This window comes from Tamandua tetradactyla, chromosome 1, assembly GCF_023851605.1.
Source record: "Tamandua tetradactyla isolate mTamTet1 chromosome 1, mTamTet1.pri, whole genome shotgun sequence".
NCBI lineage: Eukaryota > Metazoa > Chordata > Mammalia > Pilosa > Myrmecophagidae > Tamandua > Tamandua tetradactyla.
In genome coordinates this window covers 193,703,938-193,720,713 of record NC_135327.1, presented here as the reverse complement: position 1 = coordinate 193,720,713, position 16,776 = coordinate 193,703,938, and the positions used below count along the sequence as shown (strand labels likewise).

General features: G+C 45.7%; 1 protein-coding gene across 1 annotated transcript; it reads right to left on the bottom strand.

The window, feature by feature from the left end:
* Positions 1-2,667: 2,667 nt before the first annotated feature.
* On the bottom strand, positions 2,668-16,536 carry LOC143673933 (uncharacterized). Its single transcript, XM_077149069.1, is given in 7 exon segments — positions 2,668-5,909; positions 5,911-6,253; positions 11,302-11,415; positions 12,633-12,759; positions 13,287-13,531; positions 13,534-13,639; positions 16,519-16,536. Coding segments are annotated over 7 exon segments (1,758 nt in total). The 3' UTR covers positions 2,668-5,104.
* Between the last annotated feature and the right edge of the window lie 240 nt (positions 16,537-16,776).

The window sequence follows — 16,776 nt, the reverse complement described above, 5'->3', positions numbered from 1 at the left end:
GAGATATCTTACGAATCTTACAACTGGAGGCGGTTTTATGGACCTTAAACCTAAAGCAAGAGCACTGAAGAAAGAAATAAATAAATGGGAGCTCCTCAAAATTAAACACTTTTGTGCATCAAAGAACTTCATCAAGAAAGTAGAAAGACAGCCTACACAATGGGAGACAATATTTGGAAACGACATATCAGATAAAGGTCTAGTATCCAGAATTTATAAAGAGATTGTTCAACTCAACAACAAAAAGACAACCAACCCAATTACAAAATGGGAAAAAGACTTGAACAGACACCTACCAGAAGAAGAAATACGGATGGCCAAGAGGCACATGAAGAGATGCTCAATGTCCCTGGCCATTAGAGAAATGCAAATCAAAACCACAATGAGATATCATCTCACACCCACCAGAATGGCCATTATCAACAAAACAGAAAATGACAAGTGCTGGAGAGGATGCGGAGAAAGAGGCACACTTATCCACTGTTGGTGGGAATGTCAAAGGGTGCAACCACTGTGGAAGGCAGTTTGGCGGTTCCTCAAAAAGCTAAATATAGAATTGCCATACGACCCAGCAATACCATTGCTAGGTATCTACTCAAAGGACTTAAGGGCAAAGACACAAACGGACATTTGCACACCAATGTTTATAGCAGCGTTATTTACAATTGCAAAGAGATGGAAACAGCCAAAATGTCCATCAACAGAGGAGTGGCTAAACAAACTGTGGTATATACATACGATGGAATACTATGCAGCTTTAAGACAAGATAAACTTATGAACCATGTAATAACATGGATGGACCTAGAGAATATTATGCTGAGTGAATCCAGCCAAAAACTAAAGGACAAATACTGTATGGTCCCACTGATGTGAACGGACATTCGAGAATAAACTTGAAATATGTCATTGGTAACAGAGTTCAGCAGGAGTTAGAAACAGGGTAAGACAATGGGTAATTGAAGCTGAAGGGATACAGACTGTGCAACAGGACTAGATACAAAAACTCAAAAATGGACAGCACAATAATACCTAATTGTAAAGTAATCATGTTAAAACATTGAATGAAGCTGCATCTGAGCTATAGGGTTTTTTTGTGTTTTTGTTTGCTTGTTGGTTTGTTTGTTGTTGTTGTTTTTTACTATTATTACTACTTTTATTTCTTTTCTTCATATTAACATTTTATATCTTTTTCTGTTGTGTTGCTAGTTCCTCTAAACCGATGCAAATGTACTAAGAAACAATGATCATGCATCTATGTGATGATGTTAAGAATTACTGAGTGCATATGTAGAACGGTATGATTTCTAAACGTTGTGTTAATTTCTTTTTTTTTCTTTCCGTTAATAAAAAAATTAAAAAAAATAAAAAAAATTACAACTATAAAAAAAAAGTGATAGTAAGAATGGGCTTGGGGGAGGAGTAGAGATTAAAAGAAAGAGGGGGCTTGATGGTTAGAAGGAGGGAAGAGTTGAGGACAATTCCTAGATGATTAGGTGGGTGCAAGGAGAATTGAAATTACCTTCCCACTGCTGCTTTAACTTTATTCAAGGTTGTTGATCACCTGAGTGCGGCAATTCCTCTAGCAGAGTGGAAGTGCCTTGAGGGATGACATGCATCCGAAGGCTCCACTACCTATGCCTTTGGCCTCATTGTACTTAATGAATACTGATTGAATTGCTGAATGTAATTATTGAGTCACTGTGATCACACATAATGCGCCCATGGAGTTCCACTGGTATTTGAATGTGACTGAAGAAGTGGCGCCTCTTCTGTCAAATTCAAGAACAGCCTGTGATCTGAGTTATTGGTAGCCATGGAGAGAGGACCAAATCCTGGTTTTGGTTCACTATTATACTTCTAAGACCTTTGTCTAAAAATGAATCTTTTGATCTGACATAACCACAAATATTAAGTAGTTATTTTTTAAAAGGAGACTTCTCACACTTATATTTTTCTTATTTTGGGAACATCTCTATAGTCAGAATGCACTTCACTTCCTGCCTTATGGGGTGTTCATAGTGAAATCCTTTCTGTGGTAGTTTGAAGCTGTTATGTATTCCAGAAAAGGCCGTGTTCTTTCAATCCATTCCATTGGGTGCAGACCTATTGTAGGCGGGACCTTTTGATTAGGTTACTTCAATTGAAATGTGACCTACCTCATTCAAGGTGGGTCTTAATCCCTGTAGTAGTTAGGTTCAGGTGTCAACTTGTCCAGGTGATGGTGCCCTATTCTGTTGCTGTGGCCTTCGCTCATCATGTGAAATTCATCTATGACCGATTACATCTGTGGTCAGCTAAGGGGAGTGCCTTCCACAATTAGTGGCATTTAATTAATTAGCTGAAGGCTTAAAAGGGAGAGATCAGATGAGAGCTCAGTACAAGTCAGTGCTCAGGGTCAGCTCAGACACAGACATTTGGAGATGCAGAAAGGAATTTCCAACAAAGAAAGCCATTTGGGCACAGAAGCCAGAAGTGAAGGCCAACAGATGTCACATATGCCTTCCCATGTGACAGAAACCTGGAGGAAAGCCAGCTGCCTTTTCTCTGAAGAACTATCAATTGGTAACTAAATAAATCCCCTTTATAAAAGTCACTCCATTTCTGGTGTATTGCATTCCAGCAGCATTGGCACACTGAAAAAAAAATCTCCTTACTGGAATTCTTTGTAAGAGGATAAAGGGCACACAGAAAAAGCCCAGATTGCTCAAAGAAGCTAAGACAAGGATGCACCCATTGAAACCAGAAGCTGAATGCAGTGAAACCTGGGAGAGAAGGACCAGCACGTGCCTTCCTATGTAACGGAGGTATCCCAGATGCCAGCAGCCTTTCTTCAGAGAAGATACCATCCTGTTGATACCTTAATTTGGGCATTTTTACAGCCTTAGAAGCGTAAATTTGTAAGCTTATAAGTCCTCCTTGCAAAAGCTAACCCATTTCTGGAATATTGCATCCTGGCAGCTTTGGCAAACTGAAATATTTTATATTTCCTTAATAAAGTAAGAGTATGTCTTAGACCCAATGGCATCTTAGAGTTAATGAAATACAGTAAATGTATAACTACTATTCAAGGCAGAAAGTGGTAATGAAGTTTTGTTTAAATTGGTATTATCAGATCCATAACAATAAAATGGCACAATTTAGGAAAAACATTTTATTCATTCATTCCACAAACACAGAGTGTTTTCTATGTGCTGGGCGCCACGCTATATGCTGAGGATGCTGAAGTGAACAGAACAGAAAAGGCCCTTTCCCTCCAGGAGCTAACAGGCTAGCCACTTGAGCAAGGCAGGGCACACAAGCCCATCTGGACTCTGCCTTTTTTATTTGGCTCCTGTCCAGACTTCAATCCATCTAGTATTTTTTTCCAGAACTTCAAAATGGAAGCACAGTTGAGAAAAACTTTAGTTCATCAGTGATCATCCAAACCTGGCATCAGTTACTGCATCACAAGCTGCCAGGATAAGGGGGAAAGGAGACATTTACATTCCCCTTATAAATACTTTCCTTATTTAAAGAGGCTATAAGAGATTATGGCAAATTTCATAGCTTCCAATAAAAACATTTCCTATTACACACTCAAAATAGACCCAAAAACCCAGAAAGCAGTGCAAGAAACCTGATTTTCCTGAGTGCAACTTTCCAGTTTTATTTCCTCATGTGCCTTCTAAAATGAGGAAACTGGTTAAGTCAACTCCAATGCCAGTCTTTGTAAACAGATGTGCACATACCCTCCAACAACTACACAGGGTACTGAGTACCCTTCAAGTACACAGGGTCTGAGGTTCGGACGAGGGGTGGAGGGATGTTGAGACATAGGAGCTAATCTGACAACTGGGGCTCTGTAACTAGGCGATCCTGAGGGGGTTGCCTGCAACATGGGGGAATTTCTAATTATCAGGGCCATGGCTGGATTATGGCAAATCTCAGCCATTTTGGCTAAGATCTCCAAGAGCTGAGAAGGAATTCAATTATCAAAATGGCAGGGTCCCAAATGGGCCAAGCACCCAACAAGGCCTACCTCAAAAGCTCTTTACTGGCCCTAAATCAGAAGAGAGGCCCCTCAGTGGCTAGCAGGCTATGGCCAGGTTTCTTTCTTCCCTTTTCTTTATTTTCAAGTACTTCTGCCATACATACTGCTGCCCATACCATGCGCTAACATTTTTGTATGGCCCCATTAGTGATCATCATTTATGGGAGAAAACCCCTCCATAGCCCCACAACCAGGACTTTAAGATAAGAACTAGGTCTGGGTTTTCTTTGAATTACCACAGTGGCTGGCATAGGGCCAGGAACAAGTTGGGTCCTCACAAAGGACCATTTGCCTCATGTTCCTAACAGTGGTTCAAAGGGCAAATCTCATACCACCTGGGCAAGGCCTTACCCAGGCTCAAGGAGCCAGTCATGAAAGCTGGCTCTGGCCCTTCTGTGGCAGTGTGGTCTGTGACACTGCCTTTGCAGTAATGGAAGGGAAAGGTGGAAGTCAGGGAATGGTTTACTGTGTCTTGTAAAATTCACCAAGAATTTTGGATTCATATTTGAGGGACTCTCAGGTGTAGCTTATTAAAATCACAGGCTTATGGGAATGTGTGTGGGGGTGGCCTGGACAACAAATGTTCTCCTAAGCCAGGGGCCTTCCACCACCTCCTAGGAAACACTTTAGAAAATGCCTGGTTAGCATGTAGGAAGCCAAAGCGTGTAAATAAAGGTGAACAAGTCTAAGACTCCATTTTCCAAGTACCACAAAGAATTACTCATCTCCTTACCGTAAATTGTTTTCAAAAATCACTTCCTTAAAAGCAAACTATTGCCCCTACCACCATCACCACCACCAAACAACCACCACCACCACCCAGGCAGTTCTTGTTGAGGTCCAAGACCTAACGGTTTGACCAAAGGTTGGAGCTGACTCCTGCAGCCCTGCCTCCACCCAGGCTGCTCTGACAGGCTTCAGCCCTCTGTCCACCCTGCAGTCCCTGGGAAGCCTAGTCTTAAGCACCGAGATATTCTTATGCTCCCCTGAGATGGTTAGAATTCAAAGGACACAATCCTCCTCTGCCCTCAGTGATCCTTTTAGAGGACCCTAGTCCTCTACATAAAAGAATGCTAACCTGCATTCTCCATCTTCACACAGGAGAGAGAACTGTACAGAGACACCCCTAGGCCCTCCAGATTACCATCTCTTACATGCTTGCCCCCGTGATGCCCCCTGTGGTCCGGCTCCATCCTGGCACCCTCCAATCTGGGTGCAGCAGTAATATAGTCACCAGGGGGTGTCTCCCGCACTGCATTTTTGAATGGGCCTGCAGGTGGCTTTTTGGTTGGGGAGCCCCTTTCACAGGATACACAAGACCAGGAGTCCTGGCCGGCATGGCTGCCCTGGTGGCGCACGAGCCAGGAGCGACAGATAAAGCTCTTGCCACACTGGTCACAGGGATAGAGCTTCTCCTGCAAGTGGCTGCGCAGGTGCCAGAGGAAGCTGGGCCTTTGAGCGAAGCGCTTGCCGCACTGGGCACACTTGAAGGTGTGCTCACCAGAGTGCATGTTCTGATGCACTGTCAGGTTGGCCAGGCGCGTGAAGTGCTTCTCGCACTGGGTGCACTGGTATGGCTTCTTGCCCACGTGTGTGCGCCGATGCTCCACCAGCAGGGAAAGGCGGCTGAAGCGGCGCTCGCACTGGATGCACTGGTACGGCTTCTCGCCAGTGTGCGTGCGCCGATGCTCCAGCAGCGTGGAGAGGCGGCTGAAGCACTTCTCACACTCGGCACAAGGGTATGGCTTTTCCCCCGTGTGTGTGCGGTAGTGGGTGGTGAGGGTGGACTGCTGGATGAAGCTCTTGCCGCACTGGGCACAGGTGTAGGCACGCTCAGCTGTGTGCACACGGGAGTGGCTAGCGAGGTTAGACTGCTGTAAAGCTCTTTGGACACTGAGAACAGGTAAAGGGGCGGGAGATGTGGTGGGTACGCTGGTGCTGCACCCAGTGTTCCCTCTGGTGGAAGTTCTGGCTGCACTCCATGTATGGGAAGCACTGCCCAACTGCTGGCACAGCCTGGCTCTGAGGGTCTGGAGGGAGAGAGACCACATCTTTCTCCCTGGGGAGAGGCTCACTGGGCGGAGCCCTCTGCAGAGGGAGAGTCTCAAAGTTATCCAGTCCTAAGCTCTCTTCGTCATGTTCCTCTTCCATTGCCCAGGCTGAATCCGGCCCTTCAGAATCTTTCTCCTGGCTCTTCTCTTTGCTGACCAGCCAGTCCCCCGCTACAAAGGGACAAAGAGGGAAACAGCCAGTTAGTGGCCTCTGCCTTGGGCTCTGGAGCCAAGCCACCTGACCCTTTGCTCTCCTGGTATCTGTGCATGACCCTGTTACCACAATCCTTTACTCTAGCCCCAACCTACTTGATCTCCTACGTGCCTCCTGCCAACTCTGCCATTCTACTTACCATTCCTGCAAACACCGTGTTCAGCCCCATCTTCGTGTCTCTGCTCCAGCAGTCCTCTCCACCTAGAGTGCCTCCCACTTCCTCTCGGCCTCTTACCCACTGTACCTGTTTGTAAGTATTATGTGCCCCAGAAAAGTCATGTTTTAATTCTGATTCAATCTTGTGGAGGCAACTGTTTCTTTTAATCCTAATTCAATACTGCAGGTTGGTGTGACCTCTTGACTAGATGGAGATGTGACTCATGCACTCAGGGTGGGTCTTAATTAGTTTACTGGAATACTTTAAAGGAGGAAACATTTTGGAGAGAGCCAGAAATGACAGAAGCCTCAGAGCTGACAGAGAGAGCAGATGTAGACACCTGAAGAACAGTTGCTTCAGAGAACAGAGACATGGATGTTTGGAGATGCTTGGAGCCCAGCAGACATCAGCATGAGATGCTAAACAAGCAAGAACCTGGAGAGAGCCAAGGGAAGCCAAGAGATGAAGGCTAGCCCCAGAGAAGCAAAGTGAGGAGCCCTCACCGGAACAGAGGCTGAAAGGAATGGAGCCCAGGAGCAAGGGAGCAGCAGATGCCAGCCATGTGACTTCCCAGTTGACAGAGGTGTTCTGGACCCATCGGCCTTTCTTGAGTGAAGGTAACCTTTTGCTGGTGCCTTAATTTGGACACTTTCACATCCTTGGAACTGTAAACTTGTAACTTCTTAAATTCCCCTTTATAAAAAGCCATTCCATTTCTGGTATACTGCATTCCAGCAGCTTGCAAACTAACACACCCACCTTTCAAGCCTCCCTTAACTCGCAGCAATCTCCTCCCAAGACTAGCACAGTGATATTTTCCATCTGATGGCATGTTCATCTGTATCACGCGAGGACATGAGACATCTTGTATACCACAGCTTGGTCACTGAATCCCTTAAATTGAAGAAATATGTGCTTTTTCTTAGGATACTGTCCATAAGTTTCATCAGATTCTCAAAGGGCTCTCTGACTGAAAATAGTTGTGCATTTTTCTTCTTTTATGGAGCTTATCTGTGCCAAGACTTCTCTTTACTCCTAAAGTAGAAACTCTTAGAGGGCTGACCTGTGTCTTATACATTAATGAATCCCTCAAGTGCCTAGCTCCACAGTGGCTAGAGGTGTTTTAAAAATGAAGTCAGAAACAGTTTTCTGAGAAAAAAGGAAAATGATTTAATGCAACTGTATGGAAAGAGACCACACAGCAAACATACGAAGGCCAGAGATACAAATGAGGCCCAGGGGGTCTGCAAAAGAACATCTTAGAGGAAGGTGCTCTGAGGTCTTCCCAGAGACTGCATGTCTCTCAAGGCACAGGGGGTGCGGCCTGAGTACAGGTACCTGAGTACAGGTACACAGAGATCTCCTCTGGAACCTGCTGATTCCTCCCACAAGCCTCTTCCTCTGGCTTGATCCAGGGCAGAACTTCTTGGGGAGATTCCAAGGGGCCTGCTTTTAAGGCAGGGAGAAGGGGCCCCTGAGGGCATCAGATGTTACTGGGCCTCTTTCCTTTCACAATATAAGTGTGGGACCAGACATCACAATGGTACTCCCAACAGAACTACAGGCCTCAACAAAGGCCAGGCAGATCCTGGGAATTTCTGAGAACACAGGAGTATGATGTGGCAGAAAGAGCCCTGGACAGGAAATCAAGAGAGCTGGGGGTGAGCTTTGACCCTGCAAATGAAAGGCTATGACAGAGACAGTCATCATCCAATGCTATAAGCCTTTTTTTCAATAGTAGTAGTAGCTGATTTTTTTTCCCCTTAGGCATGCAGGCACCTAGAATAAAGACATGCCAGTCCTCCTCTTCCAATAGATATTGCCATGGGGCAGGTTCTGACTAATAAGAGGCAAAGGGCCCTGCCCGTTACAGCTATATTACCTTTGACAATGTATTTAGTCTCTCTGTGCCTCAGTTTCTTTATAACATGAAGAAACAAAGGTTATAATGGGTCAATACTTATCAAATACCTAAGTACTAAATATGTGTGTTTTGAATAAAATATAAGTGTGTTGTCCTTGAAGGGAAAGGGCATCTCCCCCACTCCCCCGACCCCCTTCCTGCTTCCTTCCTAATGGCTGTGGAGATGGTAGTGTGCTGTCCTGTCCCATGGCAACAAGGCCACATCCGCAGAATGGTGGAACAAGATGGAAGGAGCCTGGGTTTCTGACACTAGGCTGCCAAACCAGCCCTATAGTGAAAAGAGAAACAAATCACTATCTTGTTTAAACTACTGTTTGTGTTTTGTGTTTTGTTTTGTTGTTTTAGTCTCTATTACAGAAGAAAATCTTAATCCTGTGTAATAGTGACCATGGGTAAGCGGCCTTACAATCTGTACCAATCTTTAAGACCTGTCCTCAGAACAGGGAATTATTACTGATCCCTCCTGCCCAGCACTTGACATAGGGTAGACACAATTTTTGTTAAAATAAAGGAATGAATGGTGAACATTCCAAGCCACCAAGATCCGACTGCTACCCACAGAGCTCAATGCTGTACCAGATATTGTACTGAAGACTGTAAGGACAAGGCTCTTCCCTTTCTGCTGTACACTGAGCAACCACTGACACATCCACTTTCTGAAGACGACCAGCCAAGCCACATGCGCCTAGCTCTGCACATACCACACTTAATCAGGGTCCTGATTAAAGCAGCCTAGGCTCTCAGGAGTGAAGCAGATTAAAACATACCAACATGATTAAAATGGGAAATTTCATATTTCATATATGAAATACAATAAAATAAAAAACAAAAAAGCAGGTCATAAAAAAATGTACCAACACAAAAAGTTCTTTAAGGCATACTAAGTAAAATCAGCAAGCTGTAAAATAATACATTAAAAAAACCTTATTTTTCTACAGTACAGTATGTATGCAAATGCATAGGTAAAAAAACTGAAAGGTAACACATCAAAGTGATGATAGTGGTTTACCCTGGGGAGGGGACGAGGATTGGTAGAATGGCTTAATAGAGAAAGCCCTTTAGTCTACTCGTAATCTTTGCAGTTCTTAGTGAGAACGCATTCCTGCAATTTTTGTCTGAGCAAAACATAAGCACTTTCAAAGGTTAGAGATTTATTAGTCACTTTTAAAAGGGATCCACTAGGTTTGGTTCTCAAACTCTGATATGCATCAAAATCACCTGAGGAACTTGTTAAAGCTGGAGATACCCAGACTCACTGAATCAGAATCCACTTCTACACTTTCCGCAGAACTCCTAGCAGGAAAAGGATAACTATGGAAGCCTCCAAGTCAATAAAGTGGTCTTACACTACATCGTCTCAGGATCCACAGGTTTGTGGCAGAGGACGTGAGTGGAAGCAAGCTCAAGTACTCAGACTGTTGGGAAGAAGCAAACCTCTCTTCTGATGAATGTGGAAAAGCTTAGTAGAGGGTGGAATACAAGAAAGTAACTACTAAAACAGCAAGTACCATCCCAAACCTGAGTAGATCCCAAATTCTTGACCACCCCTCACACCTCCACCTTTACTGCTCACCTGAGCCTACATTCAGAAGCAACCCTAGCTTGACTGTGGAGCAAGAGCCTATCAGGACATCTCAGTCAGACCCTGCCTCCTCTGTACCTGCCCAGAGCTGCTGCAGTCCCAGGCACTGGATGCTCTGCCACACCCTCTGCAAAGCCATGTTCCTGTTTCCACCTGCTGTAGGAATCTACTAGTGGCCAGGAGATGACTAAAGTCCCTGAGCCCCAGCTCCCCTTCCTGCACCACAGAGGAAGAAGCACCTCATTAGAGACCCCCAAGCTCCTCCAGTAACTGTGTTCAGCAGAAACAAATAATGAAACCACAAGAGCCACACTCTACCTACCCAGCGTTCTTTCTCACTCACAGCTTACCAGCATGAACAGGCTGCTGTTTTCATTCTGCAGCATACAGGCCCACAACTGCTCTCTCAGTTGTGCCCCACCCCCACAGGTGTCTGCAAAATGCTACTTTTAGCACCAATCCTACATGTCAGCCAATCAATACCGTTGGCAATGCCTAACTTCTTCCCGCTATTCACCTACTCAAAGAACCCACTTCAAAGATGGACCCTATCTCTCCAAATAAAAGATAAGATATAGAAAGGAATGGATATCTTGGCATGATCCTTTGTGTTCTGAGAGAACATGGCTCCAGAGTTTCCATTCCCTGCTTCAACCAGACTGCATCCACTTTTCCCTGTGTAATGTTTTCCAACTGTAATTTGAACAAAAGCTTCCTCACCTACAAAAAACAAAAATAACTTTTTAAACTGTGTATCTCGTTCAACACAATTATTTGAAAGATAAAGAAAACTGAGCTCCTATGCAGATTCATCATCCATGAAATAATTACTCATTTATTATCCTAGAATGTGCCAGGCACTGTATTAGGTGCTAGAGACATAAAAGCAACACTCAGTCTCTTCCCTCAAGGAGAATAAAGTCTAATAGAAGATGGAGAAATACAGAGGCAGAATAAGAAATACCCAAGAGAGTCAAGGCTTAGGGACATGGGACAATGTACAGCGATCAGGAAGGACCTCATGGAGGAGGTGGTCCAATCTCTTCTCTCAGGAGTCCTGCACTCTCTACAACCTTTTCCAATTTTCAGCCTGCCTTCCTGTCCCTCCCAACAAGCTCCAAAGGGTGGCCTCAGGTCAGTGACCGCTCCAAAGGATCGATGTGGTATGGGAAGTGGCATCAGGTCCTAACAGCCTTCTGTGTGACTTCAAGTAGCTCACTTCACTGTCCCTTGCCTCTGCTTCTCCCAATGGGGATTCCTGACAACAAACTGTTCTTATTAAGCAAAGATGTGGGAGGCCCAGGACCTGCCTCACCCTGAGGAGAGGCTCCAAGGTACTGACCAGTGCTGTGGCAGCCAGGGCTCTCATCTTCTTCCACACTGGACAGGCTGTGGCCGCCCGCCTCTTGCCCCCACTCCATTGGGTTCAGGAGCTCAGGCTTGGTGATGACATGATCTATGGAGGAGGAATAGCAGCCTGGTCTGTCACTAGGGTAGCAAGGAGTCACTCCTCTACAGGCCTTGTAGGGAGAGGGTCCCCTGCCAGGAGTTTGTAGCAGAACCTGCTCCCCCATAAAATGTATGGAGGGTAGCACCGAGCTTACAGCAGAGTAGAGCCTCACACACCTCCCCAGCCTGGCAGTGATGGTGACAAAGCCAGGAGGAAGAACTTCCTTCCTGCTGTCTTCGCAGCAGAAGAAGCAGAATCCAAGAAACCCAATAGTAACCCAACAGTCACCTAGACCTGTCACCTCATTTGATGGATGGGAAATCTGAGACCTAAGAAGGAGAGCTGGTTATAGATGGGAAGTCAGCTCTTAGCTCGTTGCACCACCCACTCAGAAGTACATGTCTCCTGCTGCTCCTTTTCACGTGCTTCCCCGCTACCTGGCATCCTCCCTCACCCCTTCTCCCAGCAGCACACTGCAGTTCTCTTCTGAAAGAAGAAATTCTGTGGGCCTCAGCATCCCAAGGAAAGTAGAGAGTGGACAGAAAGCCAATTGCTTCATCTGCCCAAAGCAATGAGGGAATTTAGCTTGCATGCTGGAACAGAATGGGGATGGCAGGTAGCTTCAAAGATCTCCTAAACCAAAACATGTCTTACACAAGCATGTCACACTCATACATGCCCACATGTACACACACACACACACACACACACTCATATACACTTGCTCTTTATCAACAGCCGAAAGAACTTAATATTCCAGGGTCTGGATTTTGTTTTCTGGACCCAGGGCACTCTTAAAACCATGCCCACAATTGATCATTCATTCAGGAGGAGTTTCTTGAGAACTCACAGTGTGCAGAGTATACAACTCAGTGAGTCATAGAGGATGCAAATAGAAACGAGAGGAAATTAACATGTATTGAGGGAGATAAGATGCAAATAAAAGAGCCCTCCCTGGTGCCACAGGAAGGACAGTAAAGAGAAAATTCCAATTCATACTTGTCTCTACAAGGCCTTGGGTGAGTCATCTAACGTCTTCGTGCTTCATTATATCAAACCTAAAAATGGAAATTATGAATACCTTCTACTTCTCTGAAGGCAGAGGGCTGATTAAATAATCTCAATGGGCTTCTAGCTCTCAGATCTAAGAGCCTTATTTGAATCAATAATGGAATAAAACCAAGGATTTGGGGCTTGTAAACTTTCAGGGGCCAGCCTCTTACCTAGAGAGATGAGTGTCTCATAGTTCCCCTTCAAGACATGCTTATAGAGCTCCTTCTGCCAGTCTTCCAGGTTGCCCCACTCCTGCTCTGAGAAATACATGGCCATATCCTCAATAATCACAGGCACCTGGAAGTACAGATCGCCCATACCTTCTGTTGAGTTACAACATTTCAATGAAAAGCTAAAACCAGCTCACAGGTCTCTTCTCTCCCTGCACCCAAACCAGACTGCATCCCTGCCCAAACCACTAGGCATATGCAAACTCATCTTCATCAAATTTACTTCAGAGAAAGTGCAGGGACCAGTGACTAAGGGGATTCAGGATCAGGGCTTCTGAATTCTCCCCACTTCTTCAAGGTACACAAATACCTTCTGTTACAAATGTGGGCTTCATGAGAATGCTTTCTGGTGATTTCCCCTCTTTGAATCAGTTCTCACCCTCCGAGGTCATTCTGGAATTGGAGGTACAACCAATGATGAGGCAACCCCTCCCAACAAACCCACTCCATTCAACAGAGCAGACATTCTTTCCTGTGTTATACTTTTCTCCTGAAGCTTTCCAAGCCTCAGAGGACTAGCATTAGGCGCCTATAAGTCTGAAGATCCTACTGAATCCCCAGTGGGTCCTCTCCACCCATACACAGTTCCTGTACCTTGAGAGCCTCTCCCTTGCTGCCCAGGGGCAGCCGTAGGATCCAGAAGTTCCTGTTTCGCAGCAGATTCTCCATGTTCTCCAGCCGCCTCTGTAGCAGCCCATACTTCTGCAGCAGGGTCCCCAGCATGGTCTACTTGCCCTCCAGCTGGTTCCCAAACTCCAAGGTCATCTTCTCACAGTCAGCCAGCTTCCTCTCAGCTATCCCTGTTCGCCCTTCCAAGTTTTGAAGTTGGGTAGCCTGGGCTCCACCTTCCTCTCCACAGCCTGCAAAGCAGTCAATATGGCCAGAAGGGAGATCTCTGCAGACTGGATCTGGGTCTCTTGTCGGAGGTCAGTCCCTGTATGCCATCCCTGAGATCAGACACAAGGAGTTGAGTTAGCAGGTCTGGCCAGGCAGCCAAAGGAAAGAGGCCTCGAGATACACCAAGCTCCAGGAAGGTCAAGGTCCTCTGGGATTATGGAAACTTCCTTCAAGCACCAGAGGCCTCACTAACTAGACACCCAAACAGATCCCGTCAGGCAAGCTGTCAAAGACAGCAGACACTGGACCACACAGCACACCCATGGGAAGAATCTTGAACAAAGACCTGGGCAATGGAATAACGAAACATTTATATTGTAAATGGATAGTGTATACTGGATTCAAACCCCAGCCTTAGCATTTAATAGTTTATATTAACTTAGCCAATTATTTAAACAACCTGCTTTTCCTCACCTGGGAACACAGCCCACCAGTTCTCTGGGAGGAACTGAGTGAGAAACTCAAGTCCAGAAAACTTCCTCAAGGGCCAGACTACAAGGGCTATAATCTCAAACTACAATCTCTAAGCATCCCACACCCCTTACTAGCTCAGAGGGAAGGTCCTACTATTCTGGCCTTCATGATCTCTAAAACCCTCCTAGCTCTGAAATTTACTAGTGTGTGACTTCCTGAGATATTATGCCTGCTGTGACCCAGGTGTCTTGTCAGCTAGCTCCATGGTGGCCTTCACATTGGGAGGCCAGGTCCAAGCTCCAGGAAACTGGTTTCCAGAGTCAGAAAAGCTGAGAGCAAGCACCTAAGAGCAGTCTGAACAAGAAAACACTGCAAAGAACAACCTACCCACAGGAAGTGGTGGATGTATCATGTATTACTAGAGCAAGTAATAAAATAAGAAATTCAGGATTGCCTTAGTGAGGGGCAGCTAAAGTAAAATGGGTACATTACTAGAAATGGAATTGGGAGAATTTGATTCAAATACCTATCCTATGATTTGAATCCTACGCCATTTGGAGTAAAGCCAGTTTAGTTCTCCAAAACTTTGTTTCCTCACTTACAATAGGATAGCATAACTCTCCTAACTCCCAAGATTATGAGGATTAAATGAACTAAAGGTACAGAAAGGCACTTATGGTATATATATTGGTATATATTATTTTATTAAAAACAAATATAAAGGCAAGAGATCAATTATCAGAGTGTGTCATGAACCAAAGACTATGATGAATCCAATTCTGTGTAACTGAGGTTCCCATCAACAACTCTTCCAAAAAAGAGACTCAACAAAGTGTCCCATGTATACTGGCACCTGTCCTCTCTCTCCTTCTTTCATAGATTGACCCTTCCTTCTCAAGTCTGGCCTCTGATGAGAACAACAAAGGAGGAGCCTGAAGGAGGCAGACACAGCCTTCACAGATTAGGGACAAACATCCTTACTCCCACCCCCACAGCTCAACCACCAGCAATGGCCTGTCACAAATCTGGCATCCAGGAATGTATTAAACCATTTCAAGCTATTCATACCAGGAGATGGCCCCTCTACCATCAGAGACGAATGAAAAGCTGTCTCAACAGTTCTTGTCACTCAGGCCAGGAGATGGACGTAGGTCAAACCTGATCTTGGAACACATAATCAAAAGTTCTATCTTCTGGAAGCTTCAGTTAGATATTGTTGTCTACCATCACTTGCCAACCCCCAACCAAAACCATTCCTGTCAATCTTAAAGAACACCTAGGGCATTATATAAGATTCTGCAAAGGTTCCATGCACTAGGGTAACTTTCCAGAAACCTCCAGATGGGTCCCTAGATCAAATAAGTTCTGAAATGCACAGGGGCCAACCTCTCCAGAGCATCAACTAGTTCCATCCCCCTATCCCATATTATCGACAGCCCCTTCCAACATGAAAAAGTAAGAATGGGCACAGTCCAGATACCCCTAAAAAGTGGGAATAAGATCAAAGGTGATGGTGGAGTTATACAGAAAGGTAGGGTTTAACAAATTAGTTATGACTACTGAATCATTATATTGATATTTCTTTTTAATCTCCAGTATCTTGAAGCAGTTAGTAGTAAAGAATTTGGAATTGGAACCCATACCGAACCTGAAATCTGTTTTACAACTAATGTTGTGATTTGCTTTTTTGTACACGTTATTTTTCACACACAAAAAAAAGTGGATTGTGATGATAAATGCACAGCTAAATGATGATATTGTGAACCACTGATTGTACGCTTCAGATGATTACATGGTATGTGACTATAAATATCAATAATAAATAAATAAATAAAGTTCTATATAATGTAGATCCTGCAAGCCAGCAGCCACAGCAACAGGAATTTCAGAAGAGTGGGCATGTACCCGAATGCATGCTGACTGGAGTGTGGGCTCAGGTCCAGAAGACGTTTATGGGACTTTCATAATCAATGGCAAGACTGAATATATCCTCCCTAGATGCCGCCACTGGATGAGAAGGCGGCTGGAGTGTCTCCTGAGATAATCGAATGGGGGGGGGGGGGGCGCTGTAAGTGGGCGGAGGGAAGAGAGGGAAGGAGGGCGAAAGGCAGGTCCCGGAAAGGGAGCCTTGCAGTTTATCTGGAATGAGGATTTTCACAGTTCATCCTTCACATACCCCAACCCAAACTTAAGCGTGACTTGGAGCCCGGTTTCTCTGAATGTCAGGGCAGAAGAGAGTCTCAGAAATATTGTAGTTACGTCCAATCTCCTTATTTCATAAATGAGGAAACGGGGGCTAAGAAAGGAGAAAGGCCATCATCGTGTGAACTCAAACAGCTCAAGTATGTTCGGCCTTAAGCGTCCTTGCCCTCCTCTCCCTCTACCCTCGGGCTGCTTCCCCCATCTCCCAATTCCAGGAGGTAGCGCGGGTTGGGGGACGGAAGTCAAGACACCCAACTAAAGAATTTAAGGCTGGACTCCTGGTCCCTTGATCCCCCGAGGGAGCCGCCCTTACCCGAGCCGCCTCGGCCATGGGCCTGAGCTGTCAGGCCCCGGCCCCGCGTGAGTCTTCGCCGCCGCCGCCGCCGCGCGCCGCAACACGTGGGGTCAGTCGCCCGGCGCTCTCCGCACGCGGCGCTGCGGACTCCGGCCCTTCCTTCCCTCAGTCACTGGCTCTCGGGCTCCGGCCTGCGCGGGGCAGCAAAAACCAGAGGCTGACTCGGACAGCGCCGTCGGAGCAGCACAGGCGGACAGCACACCGCGGGGCGGGTAC